The following is an 18,100-nucleotide window of genomic DNA, read 5'->3' as shown; positions in this document are numbered from 1 at the left end:
TGCAAGTGTTCTAACCTTTCCACCCTACCCAAAGAAAACAAAACTTCCCTCTTCAATTTTTGCTTATAGATAAATCTGGCTGCTTGCTTTTTTTTCCTACTATCTCTCACTTAAGTTCTCAATTGTTTGAAAGAACTAAAGAACACTAAGAATCAGCATCCCTTTTTGTTTCTAGGGCAATTTAACTCTTCCCCGCCCTCTAGATAAGACAGACCAGAGACCCAAGGAGGGTGTGGATTGGAAAGGAATGATAGGCCAAGATGAAAATGAAGCCCGCAACGCGCATGCCTCTAATCTCAGCACTCAGGCTGAGTAAGGATGGTGAATTCAAGATCAGCCTGGGCTGATGGACTGTCAACATGAAGGGTGCTGGCTGGCTTGGACTGCTGTGGAATATTCCAGTTGTCTAGCTTTGATGTGAAACCTTAAGTGGGGGGCAGGGGCTCGGAGGAGCTTTTCCCTCTGGCCACAGGTGGTTAACTTCCTAGGCTTTTTCTGATCACCTAGTGGATTGGTTAGCACCTCCTTATCAACTTTTTTGGATTGACTGGCTTTAATCTTTATTTGGATATTTTCTTTTTAGGGGGGTGGGGGGGATCCGATCGTGGGCCTGAACTCTGGGCCTGGGTGCTGTCCCGAAGCTCTTCAGCTCAAGGATAGCGTTCTACCACTTGAGCCACAGCGCCACTTCTGGCTTTTTTTTTTCTGCTTATGTGGTGCTGAGGAATGGAACCCAGGGCCTCAGGCATGCAAGGCAAGCGCTCTACCACTGAGCCACCTTCCCAGCCCTATTTGGATATTTTCTATGGTTGTAATTGCTGTCATTTTTTCTTAAAGGTGATTTTTTTTTCTTCCTCCACAGCCTGCTTCACAATCAAAGTCATTGGCACCAAACCTTTTTATACACTGCAACCAGTAAGAGTTGGTGTTAGCTGACTATCAGGTGCCATATTTTGTACAAATTAACCTCACTGTGCAGTGGCAGGCACAGATGGAATCAGATTGTTTATAGCCTCCCATTTCCTTAGGTTCAAATAAGTGAGTGTTGCAATCTCTTGTAAGCTGAAGTGCCTCTGGGAAATGTCAGTCCCTCCTACTGGCATGCACACCACTCCCAGCTCTTTGGCTATAGCTGTTTGCCCAGCCTCATGGGAAGAGCAAACATTGTGGTTATGTACCCTTGGGTGATGTGCTTAAGTGTATTTGTGCCAAACTGGTTGAAGCAGAACCGGAAGCAGCCCTCACATCCTAGGTGGCTGGTTTGCTCGTGTTAGTTGAAAGAGCAGAGCCATTGGAGTTGGGAAGGGAAAAAGAGCTGAGACGGGATAGACCATTAAGTGATACTCCCTTCTTAAAAGTAAAACCTTCCTTTCTCAATTTAGCAGAGCATGGGCCTTGCAGGAAATTCATTTCATGACACTCTAGTCAGATTACCTTTTTATTGGGGGGAGGAGAGTTGCTGCTTGCCATTGAACCAAGGTGACGCTGTGTGGCCCAGGATGACTTTGAACTCTGTCCTGCCACAACTTCCCACGTGCTGGGATTATAAATATGAGTCTGTATTTACTCTGCTAAGCAGTCATGGTTGGCTCAGTGTCTAAGTGGGACTCGGGAATGTTACCTTTTCCTTGGCTACTAGTCAGCTTCGGGTTCAACTTAATTCTGTACTCAGCAGGCTCTGAGTAGCCAAGTGCTCACCATAGAACCAAGTGAATTCAAGGAAGGTTCGTTCTAAGAGTGTAGGTACAGGGTGAGCTTGCAGGACCCAAAGCAAGAGCCACCTGCTGCCTGTCCTACCAGCTCCCTACCCTGGCAGTCACATCATGGCACTGCATGTCTAAGGGCTCTTCTAATAGGAAGATAAAGGTTCAGGACTCACCCTAGAGCTGTTACTTCAGTGGAAGTAAAATGAGTCCCCAGCTGACTCAGGTACAAGCGAGGTTGGGAGCCATACTTTTGTAAAAGAATTGAACTCAGGCTGAGTATGGTGCCTGGGCTGAGGCAGCCCCTGGTGCTGGGGAGGACCATGAGGGAGAAGGAATACTCTGTTGCTGAGCCCACCAGCAGTGGCCCTGGCAATGAGGCTGTATGAGAGGGGAGCAGTAGACTTGAGAGACCCCATAAAAGAGCATGTCTGGCAATGTCAAGCAGGACTGTAGAGGAGCTGGGATTTTGTATTCGATTTAGGCTTTTCTTCCTTTGCAGGTCCCTAAGGGCTGCTGCAAAGGTCTCTTCTCTGCTTGAGAAGAAGGAACTGTTGCTTAGATCTTGGTAACTGGGAGGCCCCTGCTGGGAGCTGCGATACTCAGCACAGGCTGCTAGCTTCAAAATTATCAAGCACTTTGAAGTTGGATATGCTGTGAAATACTTACATACTAGATAGCCATTTTCTTTCAATGTGGAAAAAACGCTGAAATAATACTGTGGGATATATTGAATTAAACATACACAATTCATTTTTTAACCTTGCACATGTGGGCTGGTTGAATGCAATTCTAGATCAGTGTTCCATGCACAGGTGAATTGTTGAAAGGACACTGTTGGATCTAGAATGGCACCAAGATCCTGTATTTTTAACAAGATCCCAGGTGACGCTGGTGCTGCAGCTTAAGGATCACACCAGGTACAGGAAGGTTCTGGAGAAATGTAGGAACAGAGTCTTGGACCTAGGGGGGTCTGTAGAAGCTGAAGGTCTTAGCAGGGTGGTTCTTAAAGGCCATTGAGGGAGTTAATAGAACTCACAGTGGTTCTGTACCAGGAAATATGCAACTGCTGCTCCTGCTAGGGACACAACCCGGTCTTCCTTTTGTGGAAGTAACTGCTGAAGACACACTAATGTATGTCCTCCATCTACTACTTTCAAAAACTTACATTAAGAGCCACATAAATTTCAGCAATGTCTTCCTCATACTTGGGAAAATAAGCAAAGAGGGTAGCAAAGTATCATGTCTTACATTAAATACCACACGCAAAGATGAAGAGCATAAGGAACAGTGACAGGAATCTGACCTAGATGTGTTGATTTCCTAGCTGTAAGGACCTGTGTCCCGGAGGATTTGTCACTCAAATGGCTCTAGCCTCTCCTCCTTCCATCAACTTAGTGTCCTTAATTGTCCTGCCAATTTCTCACATTTCTTATGAGTATGGGTGAAAATCAGTGTTGGAACTCAGGGCTTCATGCTTGCTTGGCTTGATTATTCAATGATCTACTTATATGTATCTCCAGCCTGACATTTTGATTGTTTTTCCTACTGTAGATAAGAGTCCCTGGGATTTTGCTCCCCAGGCTGGCTTCAATGGCGTGAGCCACCATTTTTCACTTTCTAAAGGGAGCCAAAGTCTCCATCACCCCTATCCCTAGCACTGTATCTCACACTTCTTCCTGCAACAAAAGGCACAGCAGTCAATGTGGCTTTTGTTATTTTACGTTTTCTTTTTTCTTTTATTGAGAATTGTCCCTGCTGTTTCAGGTAAGTCAATTAAGTATGCCACTTCTGACTCTAAGCAAAATGATAACCTTTTTCTAGGGTAGTTCTGGGACTTGAACTAAGGGCCTAGGTGCTGTCCCTTACTTAGTTCAAGGCTAGTATTTTACCACTTGAGTCACAGCTCCACTTCTGGCCTTTTGGTAGTTAGTTGGAGATAGAGTTTCATGGACTTTCTCGCCCACCAGGCTGGTTTTGAGCCTTGATCCTCTGATCTTGGCCTCCTGAATAGCTAGGATTACAGATGTAAGCCCCTAGCGCTCTGTTCTGTTCTCTTAACAACCAAAAGGCTAGAAGTGGAGCTGTGTTTCAAGTGGTAGAGTTCAAGCCCCAGTACTGGCACCAAAAAAGACATACATATTAGCAAAGTACTGTTAAAAAGATTTATTGCAATAATACAATTAAAAGTTTAGAAAATGTATGACTCAAACTGGTTTGGAAGTGACAGAACAAGGGGAATTCCCTCAACATCACACCACAGATACTCTGTAGGTTTAAAAGTAGGATACCAAATGCCCTTTCTTCCTGAAGTATTCTAATCCTGCCCACCATACCCAGTGGGGTGACATACTGTTTTCTCCTTTGTTACAACTGTGCAAAACTTTCCTTAGTTTTATTCCATTACATAAAAATGTAAGACATTTAATGCAGCCTGTATGGTGCCTGTGGGATGTTACTAGTATTCTCTTGTTTGGATCATTTTAAACTGAAAACACCAAGTTCTATGGCTTTTTCTTTTTTTTTTTTTTAAGAAAAACTCAGTCTTTTTTTTTTTTTTTTTTTTTTAAGAAAGCTGTTTATATATGATTCTGGCACCTAAAGGAGAGATTTTAATGAGCAGCAATAAGTAGAAAAACACAGTGGTTGAAATATACACTCAAGAGTATTTACAGGGTGGATCCAGTGCAAAATGATGAAACCCAAATATTGGCTTATATTCAAAACCATTAAAGGCTTTGATTGCTTAACCAGACATAAAGTGCCTTTATCTGATATCAACACCAGCATGTACCTTCTCCAGCAATCCCTAAACGTCCTGCATCCTTGTGTTGTTACTCCAGCCATCAGTTTGTGGTCTCGTTGAGTCCTCTTCTTTAGCTTCACCTCATATCTGTTCATTCTATGCTATCCATTCTATGAATTTCAGCCAACAACCATGAGGCTAAGCACTTAGGAGAACGCTGTTTGCACCACAAGGGGAAGCATGTCTCCTCCCTAAGTGGGACACTCACAAAGCCTAGACTGTGGGCCTCCTGCAACTCCACCCCAAACTAGCAACACCAAAAATCTCCAAGGCAAAGGCCACAGAGCACCTCAGACCTCTGGAGGCAAGGTACCAACTATAATAATTACTATAAGAGAAGCAGCTAGGGCATGGCAAACCTCTGAATGATGGATCTGAGGTATAATCATGCTAATCACACTAAGAAGATAGGTAATAATGTTGGGAGTTTTTCTAGAATTTTTTTTTGAATTACATAGGATTTTTTTGCAGTTATTAAAAATAAAAAAATATTTACATATTTTATACATAATGCCTCTCATAGTTTTCTGTAAGATTGTCACTAAGAGAATGACAAGACATGGTGGTTGAAAATAACCTCTCGGTGAAGGGAAGTTATATATAAAGTTCCCCAGGACAGGGTGGAATAGGCCCAGCTGTAAAGATGCTCTGCATTCTGCCCAAGGAGTGTAGAGCAGGAGCGGCCTGTAGCAAACAGAGGAAGGGCTTTCCTGTAAACACCTGCCACCTACTGAATCCCCCAGGGAGAATGGAGCAGGCCACTTCGTTACATGGCTTTAACTCGAGTCCAGGCGGCATTTAGTTCACACAAGGGAATACCTACTCACAGAAATAAGTTCCTGTTCAAAATGCACATAGGGTGGATGGCAGAAAATGATGCAGGGAAGAATGACCTTGATTTTGATTCTCCTCAGAATACAGGAAATATGACATTATTGCAGCTAGTGTTTCTTCCGTTTGTGGGTATGGATTCTACAGAAAAAGACATTGGTTTCTTTGGTGTGTGGGGGGAGGAAAACAGGAATGTGATGAGCTATGACAGAGTGGAACAAATGAAATGCTTTAAACTACTACTCCCCTCAAAAAAGACCACCCTCTGCAATGAGACCCAGCTCTTGGCTCTAAAACCCTAAGATGACCAAATTATAAAGAAATCAAGTATTTCAAATTGCTGCTAGCTCTCTACAAAAAACAATGGCAGAAAAATAAACTTAGTTTTTGCCTTTCAAGTCATCATCATCATCACAAATCACTTCCTGTGGCTCAACCAACCTAAAGAGCTAACTTAGTGTGAGGAAGAGACAGCATCATAGGACAACATAGGGTGGGGTCTGTGGAGCCTGGTGCAGGGCCCCACAGGTCCTCCTCCCGCCAGTGCTGTGTAGGCTGAGGGACCACTGCACCTCTGCCCTATCATCCATCACGGGCCACTGCCTGACAAGCAGAAATGCTCATCTCCCTGCTTTAAACAACTGACAGTGGTTAACCTCTGTGTTGCAGGCACTACCGTTAACTACGCGGATGAGGTTCCTAACAGCAGCAGAGCTGTCATGATGCGAATCTGGCCGTTTTGATCCATGCTCACTAACGGTGTCCCGTGTAAGCTTTGAACCAGGAGGTCACTGAGGCTGCAGCGGAGGATATCATCCCACCTGCACTGCTGCTCGAGATGGGTGGGGACACCTGGGAGCTCTGGCTCTGGGAGACTTCCACTGGTTGGGATGGGATGTCACAAAAGCGGGGGCTTGGCAGGTTCTCCCAGTCTGTGCCCAGGTCCGTTTCCTCATCACTTATATGCTCGTCTCCACTCTCATCTGACTCTCCAGCCACTCCAGGATCCACAAACTCCATGGACTCCTCAAGGTCTGCTTGCACCTCAAAGGGTCCTGACCTGTGTGCAGACAGAAGGGCCCATGTTAAGATGACCACAGGCTGTTTCCCTTAACCAGAGGCCAGATGCTGTCTTCCCAAGACCCACCCTCTACTCAAAGGGACCAAGCTACCCAGAGCCAGCAATGCACAATCTCCTGAGGTGCTGCGCACACTGGCGATCTATAACTGAGCTACTTTATCCCAATAACATCTGCCATCCAAATTGGGACTAAAATTACAATACAGTATTTTTGCTCAAGTCTACCTATTTGTGAAGACTGACACAAAACCCATCCAGTCTATGCTGGTAGTCCAAGAAGGACTTCCTGTTTTAAATAAGCGTGGTACCCATGCAGTATCATGCAGCATTCCAATGTGACAAAACTAGCTACATGATATATATACTATGGTATACTATTTAGTGTAGCACATAAGTGGTATACAAAAACATGCTCCTTGCTTTTCCCAGGGAAGCTCTAAATCATAAACTCTTAAGACCGAAGAGGATGACCAAGCACATTATCAAAACTTCCTTGAACTGTTGTCAATGGCAGGCTCCTGCACGTCTTAAAATATCAAGTTGTAATTGTGTGTTTGTGTGTGTGCACGCACACATGCCAATCCTGAGACTTGAATCAGGGCCTGGGCCCTGTCCTCGATGTTTTTTGCTCAAAGCTAGTGCTTTTCCGTTTAAGGCACACTTCCACTTATGCCATTTGGGTAGTTAACTGGAGATGAGTCTCACAGACTTTCTTGCCTGGGCTGGCTTCAAATTGCAATCCTCAGATCCCAGACTCCTGAGTAACAAGATTAGAGGCATGCTTCACCAGCACTTGACTTCAGTATGCAATTTTTAGGGGCATGTTTGATACATAGAATAAGCTAGGACTAGTCAGTATATTCATCTGCAGCAACTGCATGATTTTGTACTGTATTTTAGGAGAACTCATTTCTCAAAGATCCCAAGAACCCATTCTCAGGCCTCACCTTATGCCAGCCCCTCAACACCAGTGTGTGACCACACAACAAATCTCACACAGGCTGTGCTGACAGTCCTGGCTGGCCTCCAACTCTCCTCCAGCCTTCTGCCTTAGCCCTTGTGCAGGAATTACTGGTGTGTTCCACTACACCTAGCTCAGTCTTTTCCTTGTCCCCTTTCAAAGACCTATCAGCTCTGGCTTTGGGAGAGCAGGCAGCTGCCCCTCCATGTACATCCCCCACAGGGGCAGTCCTAGATCTGGCTAACAGGTAGGACCAAGTCCTTGCAGCAATCCCTCCTATCTCCTTACTGCGATCCCCAAGATAAGCACGTCTAGCCCTGGTTCATTTCAAGTTTCACTGATAAAAGTTTGGGAAAAATAACAGACAGAAATGAGAAATGACCTGTTATATAGTTATCTGTGCTCAAAGTTCTTTTGGCCTTTAGAATAACAGGGCCTGTACTGGCCCCAAGTGGACTTCACGGATGTGCAACCTCTGGCTGGCTCAAGGACCGCCTAGTTCTTCAGACATTATTTAGTAAATGGGAAGATGTACCCACAAGGTTTTCTTCTGGATATCCAATGAGCAGTTTACATTTTCAAGGAGCCCCTGGAGCATGACTCCCAAGTTCTTTAGGCCTTAGCCTTCCCACAGGCCATTATTTTGACAGGTCAGAGGGAGTAGGGCTCTTCCCTTCAAGCTCTGCCAAACTAATGAACACTGCAGCCCACATCATAGCTCTGTGGACCCCTTCTGTTCCTGTTATGTTGCTTTTCTCCTTTTCCTTTTCCTTGGTTTACTGCAAAGCCATCTTGTCAGATCCTCACCACCTAGCTCCACTCCCCAGTAGGATCCTGCCCACCCCATCTCAGGCTGAGGGCCACTAACTCACTTCTGCTCCTCATGCCCCTAGGCAGGGGTCAGTAGGGCTGCATGACAGCAGCAAATAACCTCTTCCCATTCCCACTGCTGCTCCCTAGTTCTCATCCTACCCATTGGCAGTTTTCATTTGAGTGGGTCTTCCTCTCTCCTTTTATCACAGGCCCACTGCAGCTGCTGCTCCCTTTGCAGTTCAAGGAGCCACAACATAGCCTGCACTCCAGGCTGCGCTCCTGACTCTCCCAGGCTTCCACTCAGGCCTACTTGGCTTTTTCCCTCCTTCCTTACAGCTCTGGACCAGACATGGAGCAAGCACTCAATTATGTTACTTAAAATGAAAACCAACAAAGGAAGATTCCTAAAGCAGCAGTTTTTTAAAAAAAATTATTATTACAATGTTGGTTTCTGTATTTCTGAGACCCCCCTTGCAGAGAGAGGCCCCTGGGTCTTTCTCCACCCAGTACCTCTCTCCCTCTCATTACTTCTAGCGCGCACTGAGCTAGAGACTGCACACCCAACCAACCAGTGAGAGAATTCTTTCTCCCTTAATGGCCTGGGATATAATATTGTTTCTCAGGATCTGCATGGTGGAAAAGTGACTACAGGAACTACAAAATGGGAAACCCCAAAGCCTTCACCTGTGTGTGGAGATCCTAATGAGGGGCAAAATAGACACTGTGTAGCCAGGTGTAATATCAGGAGATGCCTGCCAGGGCAATATTCCCCAGTGCAGAGCCCAAGTAGAATTGACAGATGACATCACATAAACCCCAAGTCGAAGTACTATTAAAGGGAAGAGACCAAATCAGGCAATGTGATATACATCAGAAATCCCAGCTAATACAAAAGTGGAGGAAGAAGGATTGCCAGTTCAAGGTCAGCCTGAGAAAAGTTAGAGAGAACTTACCTCAAAAACAAAAAAAGGCTGGGAGGGTAGTTGAAGTGGTAGAGTACCCTCCCTAGCCCGAAGTCCTGGATTCAATCCCAAGTACCTCAAAGGTGAGGGGGTGGGAGTACATTTCGCGTTTAAAGAGAATATTCTGACAGAGAGACTGACTCGAATATACTGCACATGTGCATGGAAATGTCACAGTGAAATCCCCACTCATATACCTAATATAAGCAAAATGTAACTAAAGTTTAATAGGCCATCTGCTGACAATCACAAATGTGGATATCAGGTTTCAGTATCAATGTTTATTAAATTTGCTAAGCTTGATAACTACTACGATTAAGAAAATACTTTTAGGAAATATATAACAGGGTACTTAGGAGTGGAGTCATAAATTATGTAATTTATCCTCATAAGGTTCAACAAAACAAATCTATGTGGATGTATGTCTGTGTGTGCACTTACAGAAGGAACTTAGATACTGAGCAAGTGATAAGCAAAAAGGGTGAAGTATTAACAACAGGTGACTCAGGGTAAAGGGTATGTCAGTCTTTATAGTGTTAACTAGAATGAGATTCTCACCAGATGTGATGGCACAATTGAACTTGGGACACAGAAGCAGGAGGATCATGGTTGGAAGCTAGCCTAGGCAAAGTTTGTGTTAAGTCCTATCTTAAAAAATAAAGCTGAAAGAACTAGAGGTGTGGCTCAAGTGGCAAAGCACTGGCTCCACTGGCAATTCTGCTTGTATGAATAGAAACATAGATTCCCTTCTGTGCCCTCTGCCTTAACTCTAAGGTGGCTGTGACAAAGGTTTTGAAGTTCTACTTCCTGATCTGTAGGCTCCACGACCGTACAAAAAAACAAAAAAGCCTATCTGTTGTGTGTGTATGTGTTTTGTTTTTTGTTTTTATTGGCCACAGGGCTTGAAATCTGGGCCTGGGCGCTGTCCCTAAGCTCTTCAGCTCAAGGTAAGGGCGCTACTACTTGAACTCAGGTGTGGTTAATTGGAGATAAGAATCTCATGGAGTTTCCTGGGATGGCTTTGAATCGTGATCCTCAGATCTCTTCTGTTGTTTTTCAACTTTGTGTTAAAGTTTGTGGCAATTTTTGCTAGAGACATTCAGTTTTTATACAGTAAAATGAGTAATTCCTTGATTTATGGTTTCTGGGTTTTGTGGCTTGCTTGGAAATTCTCACCCCACCCTATGGTTCTAGAACATTGTCTTTTCTCTTACTTTATATTTTTAAAATAAAGTACTTTGTATTGCCTGTAACTAATTTTTCTGTATGGAATATATAGATCCAACTCTTTCCCCCACATGAATACCAACTGGCCCAACACTACTCAACTGTGATTAGCCAAGTCAAATGACACCTCTAGCATAGATTTCTGCAAATACATGATTTTTTTCAGGGATTCTTTATACTTTGTCAATTTTCTAATACTTTTCTAGTTGCCCTCTCGAATCTGCATGCTAACAGCTAACAATTTTATTGCAGCTGTTGAGACAGGGAGGGTCTCTAATCCAAGCTGGCCTCAAATTCCCAATCTTCTTGTCTCTGCCCTGTTAAAATGAACTATCCATACTATACTTTGAGTAGGGCCAACGGCCATCCTTCATTATCATTTTTGAAGTGGAAATGCCCTTTGAAGTGGAAATTCCTTTAGTATGTGTCATTTAATACACGTGAATAAAGATACTTAGATACTTAGTTGGAAAAAAAATATATGTAATATACCCAACCAACTGAACATCATAGTTAAGGGTGGCCTACCTTAAACAGACTTAGAAAACCTACTTTAGCTGACAGTTGTGCTAACACAAGCCCGTTTTTCTCTGTAGTCCTTCTGAAACATGTAAATACATTACCATGTTCTATCTGTGCAGAGACGTATGCACGTATTGCTAAGCACAAGGACCAAAAGGGAAGAAACTAGAGCAGCTGTACATGAATGGTACCAAAGATGAGTCATGCTGTGATGTGCTAAAAAGAATCTATAATGGGTACTGGTGCAGTGGCATAGAGGCATGGCTCAAGTGGTCGAGTATAAGGCCCTGATTTGGACCAAACAAAACTAAAGAAGAATCCACTGAGGAGATCACAGATGAAATTATTAGTCTTTGTTGCTTCTGATTTGTTTTAAAGGGAGTGGATTTCAAATCAGTTCACTACATAAACTAATCCCTTGCTCTCTAACACATGGTGAGCAGATTTACCTAGTGATAGAAAGAAATTTGTGAAGAACTGATATGGTAAGCAAGGAACATGCAGGCACAAAAGAAAATGTACATGAGACCCAGAAGACACTAAGCAGGCAAGAGGAAAACAGATATGGATGATAAGAAATGGTCTTTGGTGTTCAGGGAGAGCAAGAGGCAGCTAGACTCCAGGAACATTTGGGTGTACTTTAGTGTTAGACATGATTGAGACTAATTTTCTTGCAGGTATAAAAGTTCAAATATGATTAGTCACTGTTTCCTTCAACACAGAACGCACAACTGTGGAAAATTTGGGATAGGGTAATGGAGCCTCTGTGGGAAAACACAACACTCCATAGGAGCAATAATAAAAAAACAACATTTAGGAGAAAGCAGGTGACCCTCAGCTTACCTGCCAAGGTGTTCAGAGCTCGAACTGACCAGATACATTAGATTCCTGAGAGTATGCAGTGGTTGTAATTGATCTAAGTTGACATGCTAGAAAAAGCAAGATTTGATGAATACTTTCAAATATGTAAAAAGTTAAAAGCTAGTTTACATCACATTTTTCCATACCTGAGAAAAACAAAGGTAAAGGATATTTGTATTCAATTTCTTCACTGCTCGAGTAAATTTCTGTTTGCTGAGATTTTCTCCACAAAATTCACTGTAAAACACATGGTTTGTAAAGTTTTACTTATTTTCTTTTCAGAAATTCTATGTTAAAATTCTATGTTCATCTTTTTGAATAGGGCAGTATCTGAGACAGCCTTGCTATGTTGTAGCACATAGCTAGTCTTGAACTCAAAATAATCTTGCCTTAGCCTCCCAATTGCTAGGATTAGAGACATGCTTGCTACCAGCTTTAGGCTCTGAGGCAGAATTCTACCAGCACACTGCTGTAATGTTAAATTAAAATTACAACTATTTGTAACTCCTGACTAATCCTACCTGTAGAGTTTATTCTAGGGGAGGGGAAGGGAAATAACAAAATGCTGAAATAAGGATACAGGTTGACCAATGCATTGTAACAATGAGATGTACAAGACACTATGTTTGAAACAAACTTTACAACCTGGGGGGGGGGGGGGAAGTAGGAGGGAGAAGTTGGGGTGTGGGGCAGGAAGGGATGGTAGGGGAAAAACAAAGGAGGAGGTAACAATGCTTGATAGGAAATGTACTCATTATGTTACTCATATAACTTAACTCCTCTATACAGTATTTTTACAATAAAAAACAAAAATTTATTCTACAGACATCTTTGCACAATAAAGAACTGATGAAGGTATAAAATCAGTCCTTGAAGAATTAACAAGGGGTGGGTAAGATTATTTCAACCCAGTGATATATAAAGAGGGAAAAGTTTACATTTGTTTGAAATGCAAAGATAGCTGGATTGGCGGAGGAACTATGTGTATATATCTCTTTTTTTTCAACTTTAAATATCAAGGTTTTTATTTTTTAAAAAACACAATTCATTCAGTTCTTATACACTAGAATCTGAAGTATACTCTATATGAATATCCATATTTTTCCCCTCTCCTCCAGCATGAATTCTCTTGGTCTCAGGTTTCACATGCAACTGTAAGATAATGAAATGAATCAAAATTCATAAATTGAAATTAATCTTTTTGTTACACCTCTCTGGGCTTGATAATATTAAAATTCTTGATTCTCATGAATTGAAATCAAGGAGAATGCAACACTGTGCTTGGTGAAGATGTCATTTTACACTCCATGACTTGCCTGTTGCACAGCTTTCTGGGAAGGTTGACATCAAGTATGTGGGACAGAATGTTGGCGAGCTGAGTGGCATAGCACAGGGCAGCACTGATTGTGTAGGCTGGGTTACTGTTCTCCATGTCTGAAAAGGAAGACAACCGTCATGCTCAAAGTGCCTCTGCCTTCAACAAGAATAAGGGGAGTCAAGATTTTTTTCATTTCTATTTTTATCATTTCATTACTGAGAGTAAAATTTACTCCTTTCTCTTTGGCCAGACATAATTGGTCCACTGTTTTTGCTGAGCAGAATGTATCATAAATGAATCTAAACAGGTGAAGCAGGCTTAAACAGACCAAATATGAACCAACTGGACATGATAATGCCCAACTTAAGTCAGCCGTGGTGACAAACACCAGTTATAGAAGCACTTGGGAGGTGAAGGCAGGATGATCTCAAATTCAAGGACAGCCTAGGCATCATAGCAACATCCTCCCCAAAAACCCAAAGCTGGGGAGTTATAGGCTCTACAGTAGGGTGCTTATTACATGGCAAAGCCTGGAGTCTACCACCAGTACCACAAAGAAAAATACACAGATGTAAGTAAATGCTCTCAGAGAGACCCTTGCTGACAGATATTTGTCCAGAAGAGAGGATTTATAGCTGGCTGCCTGTTGACAGGCATGCTCCCCTAGTTTCAGCTCGGATTGATGGAGTGGTTTTTCAGAACTGTGCAGAAGTGAGGGTGTGCTAAATGCCACTGAACTGTTCAGTTATACGCATGCACACACACACACCAAGTTCTCTAAGAATATTTTGCTCTCACCAGGCCCCTGGGTCGTTTTCTTCTCTTCCACCCAATTGTAGTAGGCAGAGTAGTCTCCATTGTTAGGGAGGCTAATCCAAGGCCCTGTAATGCTAATGCTGGTGTCGCCATTGTGATCATCACAGACCCATCGACCAGAAAGGTAAGTGGTCCTCCGGGCTTCAGCAAGCTTGCTCACAGTGCTGGAGGTCATGGCGCTGTCATTCTCTGAAGATACATCCGCAGGATCTCTAACCATCAAGAGATACACAGATTTCAAGAGAGGATTTGCAAGGGGCAACAACACTTTTGCCAGACAGGTGAGAACACTGAAAAGTTGCCCATGGACAAAAGAACTGATTGGAATATGTGGACATGTGGGTACTATCACAATGATTATCAAACCTGTTGTAGCACAGAAGCTCATACAGCATGGAGAAAGTGACACCCAGAGCCAGATTCTCAGGATACATGGCTTTGGACACCTGGTTTACATGGTTAAAAATTCATATCCTCAGTCATACCTGTAATTCTAGGTTCTCAGGCGGCTGAGCTCTAAGGCAATTCAAAGCTAGACTAGGCAGGAAAGTCTGTGAAACTTTTTTTTTTTTCATACCAGTCCTAGGACTTGAACTTAGGACCTGGACACTGTCCCTAAGCTTCTCTGGCTCAAGACTAGTGCTCTCCCACTTAAGCCACAGCAGCAATACTTCCAGCCTTTTCTGAGTAGTTTATTGCAGATAAGTTTCAGGCCTTTTATGCCCAGGCTGGCTTTTAGCCATGATCCTCAGATCTCAGCCACCTGAGTAGCTAGGATTACAGGTGTGAGCCACTAGTGTCCAGCTTGAGACCCTTATCTTCAATTACACTCTCTCTCTCCCTCTCCCTCCCTCTCTCCTCTCCCCCCCCCCCTCTGCTGGAAGTGGGAGCTGTAGCTCAAGTGGTAGAACTTCAGCCTTAAGCAAAAAAGAAAAAGGACAACCCCAAGCCCTGAGTTTAAGCCCCTGGTACCAGCACCTAAAACAAAATGAATGCTGTTGATAATTTTAAATGATTAGAAATTTAAACTGCCAATCAGACAGACCTATGCCAGTTAATATGGTCTACATACCTTAGAGGAGGGCTGCTCTCAAACTTTCCAGGGATAAGCTAAGCAATAAATACCAATTTCTATTCTTTAAAAATATTTTGTGAGAAATAAGCCATTACATGTTACTATAACATTTTTAAATTTTTTACAGTACTTGTGAACTTTCCCCCCAGGCTCGCCTTAAACTCTAACCCCCTCAGGTGTGAGCCACTGTACTTAAGCAGAGCAAATTCTTTTTTTCTTTTTTTTGGTCAGGTGTGGGGCTTGAACTGAGAGCGTGGGCTCTGTCCCTGAGCTCTTTTGCTCAAGGCTACAGCTCTACCACTATGAGCCTTAGCTCCACTTCTGGTTTTTCAGTGGTTAACTGGAGATAAGAGTCTCACAGGGACTTTTCTGCCTGGGATGGCTTCGAACCGCAATCCTCAGATCTCAGTCTCCTGAGCAGTTAGGATTATAGGGGTGAGCCACTAGCACCTGGCTTAGCATGGTACATTTCTATGAAAAAAAAATCTTTTAAATTTCAAAACTGTAAAAATTAACACTGTTTTACATTTTCAAGAATCTATTCAATATCTAAGTCTTTTGGTTGTTCTTCCAATTGAAAACTGCCCCCCAAATCAAGCAGCTGGTTTTTAGCTTGCAGCTCATTTTCATGAGTGCTTCTTTGAGCCAACTCCCAGTGTGCAGCAAGAGGGCTTTATGCACACTTCCTGGCAGCAAGACATGTATTCAAGATTTGATCAGCCGCTTTTACTTTGTACTGAGGACACTGAATGAAAGTCACTTAAAGGAAAAACCTGCCAGTCACAGTGGACTATAATAATAACTACTCTGCTTTGGTGTCCCTGCCTGCTTTGTGTCAAAGTACCAGAGGGTTTACTACCCTAGCTTCTGAATCTCTAGTACTAGTGTCCACGAAGTGAAATAGAAACTTCTGAACAACTTCAGTGTGGTAGAGCATGCCCACAATCCCAGCACTCAAGAGACTGAGACAGAAGGGATGTAGGTTTGAGGCCAGCTACACAGTGAGACTTTAATGAACAAACAACACAAACAACTACATTACAGGATAGGACAAAAATCCCTCATGAGCAGCCAGGGAAGGTACCAATGCTGAGGGGACAGAACAGTGGACAGATACATTGTTTGTGTTTGTGTGTAAGACAGAAAGTGCTGGAAAAGCAGTGGGAAGCAGGCGGCCAGAGAGGGATTTCTGAGTTTGCACTCTGCCCTACCACTGGTTCACATCACAACCTACTGGGTGACACATATAGGTCTGGGAGTTGAGGTACCATGCTAATTCCAAGCTCAATCTCTCCCCCCCCCCAGGGGGAGAGAACTGGGGCTTGAACTGAGGGCATGAGTGCTGTCCTTGAGCCTCTTTGTACCCAAGGCTAGTACTCACTCTACCACTTTTGAGCTACAGCACCACTTCCGGCATTTTCTGAGTAGTTTACTAGAGATAAAAGAGTCTCAAAGACTTTCCTGCTCAAGCTGGCTTTGAACTGCAATCCTCAGATCTCAGCCTCCTGAGTAGGATTACAGGTATAAGTCACTGGCAACTAGAAGGTCAACTTTTATCTCTCTCACATGCAAAGGAACAAGAAATCTTATTATAGGGATAATGTGACTATAACGAACAGCAAGGTGAGGACACCCAGTCTTGTCTATCCAGATTCCCAAGGATTCTTAAGACTAAAATCACAGTACTCTGTCTCAAAAGCAGCTAATATGATAAATGTCATTATTGGGAAGAGGCTAAGACAACACCTGCTGCCCTCCATCTAAGAGACTCTAAATACTAGATGTTTTCTTACATATTAGCTCATGATCATTCTGTGTGGTAGGCATCCATCTCCACTTAACAGACAAGTAATAAGATTTGTAAGTTCAAGACTGTGTCTCACAGAAGACAACTAATTAGTAACCTAGCTGGATACTGTGACATGACCCAGCAAATAGTGTGAATCAGTGAGTCACCCAGAAGCTCTGTGACAGACTTGTCCACAAGACAGGGGGCCCCACCCCTAATCCTGGCTGCCAACCCAACTTTACGCAGAGTGTACTGTTTGCTGAAGCAGATAAGACTTAAGTTTCATTACCAGGAAAACCAATGACCCTAGAATGAGGCCAATAAATGAAGTGCTGACGCACTTGAGAAACAGCACTTGGAACTTGACCCATTCTTAAAGTGGGAAGCCTTGCTTACTGTACCTCACACCAGTCTTTACTTCATCGATTGGAAAAATGACAGAAGTGAGCTCCAATATATGGTATCGCCGAAGTTCTGCCAGATGCTCATAATTACTTCTTAAGTCAATGGACTTTTTTTCTACCAGGTCACTAAGTCTGCGATTGTGCCTTTGAATCTTCTCCTTTTTCTCTTGGTGCCTTTGTGCTCGACTGTAAAGCTTCTGATTCTTTTCCTTATTTTTGAGAAGGCCTTCAGAATCTAAGATAAACAAATCATAACCAACAATTAACTGCACACAGCTTGTGTGTACTGTAGATGCCCACAAGAACTGAGTGCTCCCCCCAGCACTGACACTGAAAGCAAACAACTCAGTAAGGGTCCGTCTTCCAGTTCTAACACCAGCTTACTTTCCAAAAAGCTCATTAATTTTCACAATCCTTGAGTTCTTTGTAGTAGCTCACATGGATTTGTCCAAGCCATGAGCAAGTCAGATTTTTCTTCTAAGGACAGTTTCTAAATTGATACCATAATCACTCTTAAGGTCACTGGACATCATCTCAGTCACCCCATCAGCAACCAGAGCTGACTAGGAACTCAGAAACGTCTTTTCCTCTCTCCCATCTCCTCATAAATGAAAAAATATTCAATGGTCTTGCTGTAGTCTACGTTTGCTTCTTGGAATAAGCAAAGAGGCTGCAACACAGATCACGCTACAACTACATATAACTTTTCACTGTCTATGCCTTCTATCTTTTTTCAATCTTTAGTTTTTATTATTATAAAGGTGATGTACAGTTACATAACTAATGAGCACAATTCTTTTTGCACGATGTTACTCCTTCCCTCTCTCCAGTTTTTCCCTTCTATCCTCACTCACTATTTGTATAGTTCATTTTCAACATAGTGTCTAGTGAGTACATTGAAGTATCTGTTCATCCTTTGACCCTCCATTTT

At 43.0% G+C, this 18,100-nt stretch overlaps 1 protein-coding gene across 1 annotated transcript in view; it reads right to left on the bottom strand.

Annotated features, from left to right (window-relative positions):
• Positions 1-3,854: 3,854 nt before the first annotated feature.
• The window catches only part of Atg14 (autophagy related 14), a 38,918-nt gene continuing 24,672 nt past the window's right edge, over positions 3,855-18,100 (bottom strand). The window contains exons 5-10 of the mRNA XM_070032980.1: positions 17,167-17,404; positions 13,884-14,113; positions 13,084-13,201; positions 11,914-12,004; positions 11,750-11,835; positions 3,855-6,400 (exon numbers count right to left, since the gene is read on the bottom strand). Of these exons, the coding sequence (XP_069889081.1) occupies positions 6,094-6,400; positions 11,750-11,835; positions 11,914-12,004; positions 13,084-13,201; positions 13,884-14,113; positions 17,167-17,404 (1,070 nt within the window). The 3' untranslated portion in view covers positions 3,855-6,093. The remainder of the gene's footprint in view (positions 6,401-11,749; positions 11,836-11,913; positions 12,005-13,083; positions 13,202-13,883; positions 14,114-17,166; positions 17,405-18,100) is intronic.

The sequence above is a fragment of the Dipodomys merriami genome, unplaced genomic scaffold (assembly GCF_024711535.1).
Source record: "Dipodomys merriami isolate MVZ:Mamm:240054 unplaced genomic scaffold, mDipMer1.0.p SCAF_1, whole genome shotgun sequence".
NCBI lineage: Eukaryota > Metazoa > Chordata > Mammalia > Rodentia > Heteromyidae > Dipodomys > Dipodomys merriami.
The sequence above is the reverse complement of the archived record's forward strand: the minus strand, read 5'-3'. Positions and strand labels throughout refer to the sequence as shown.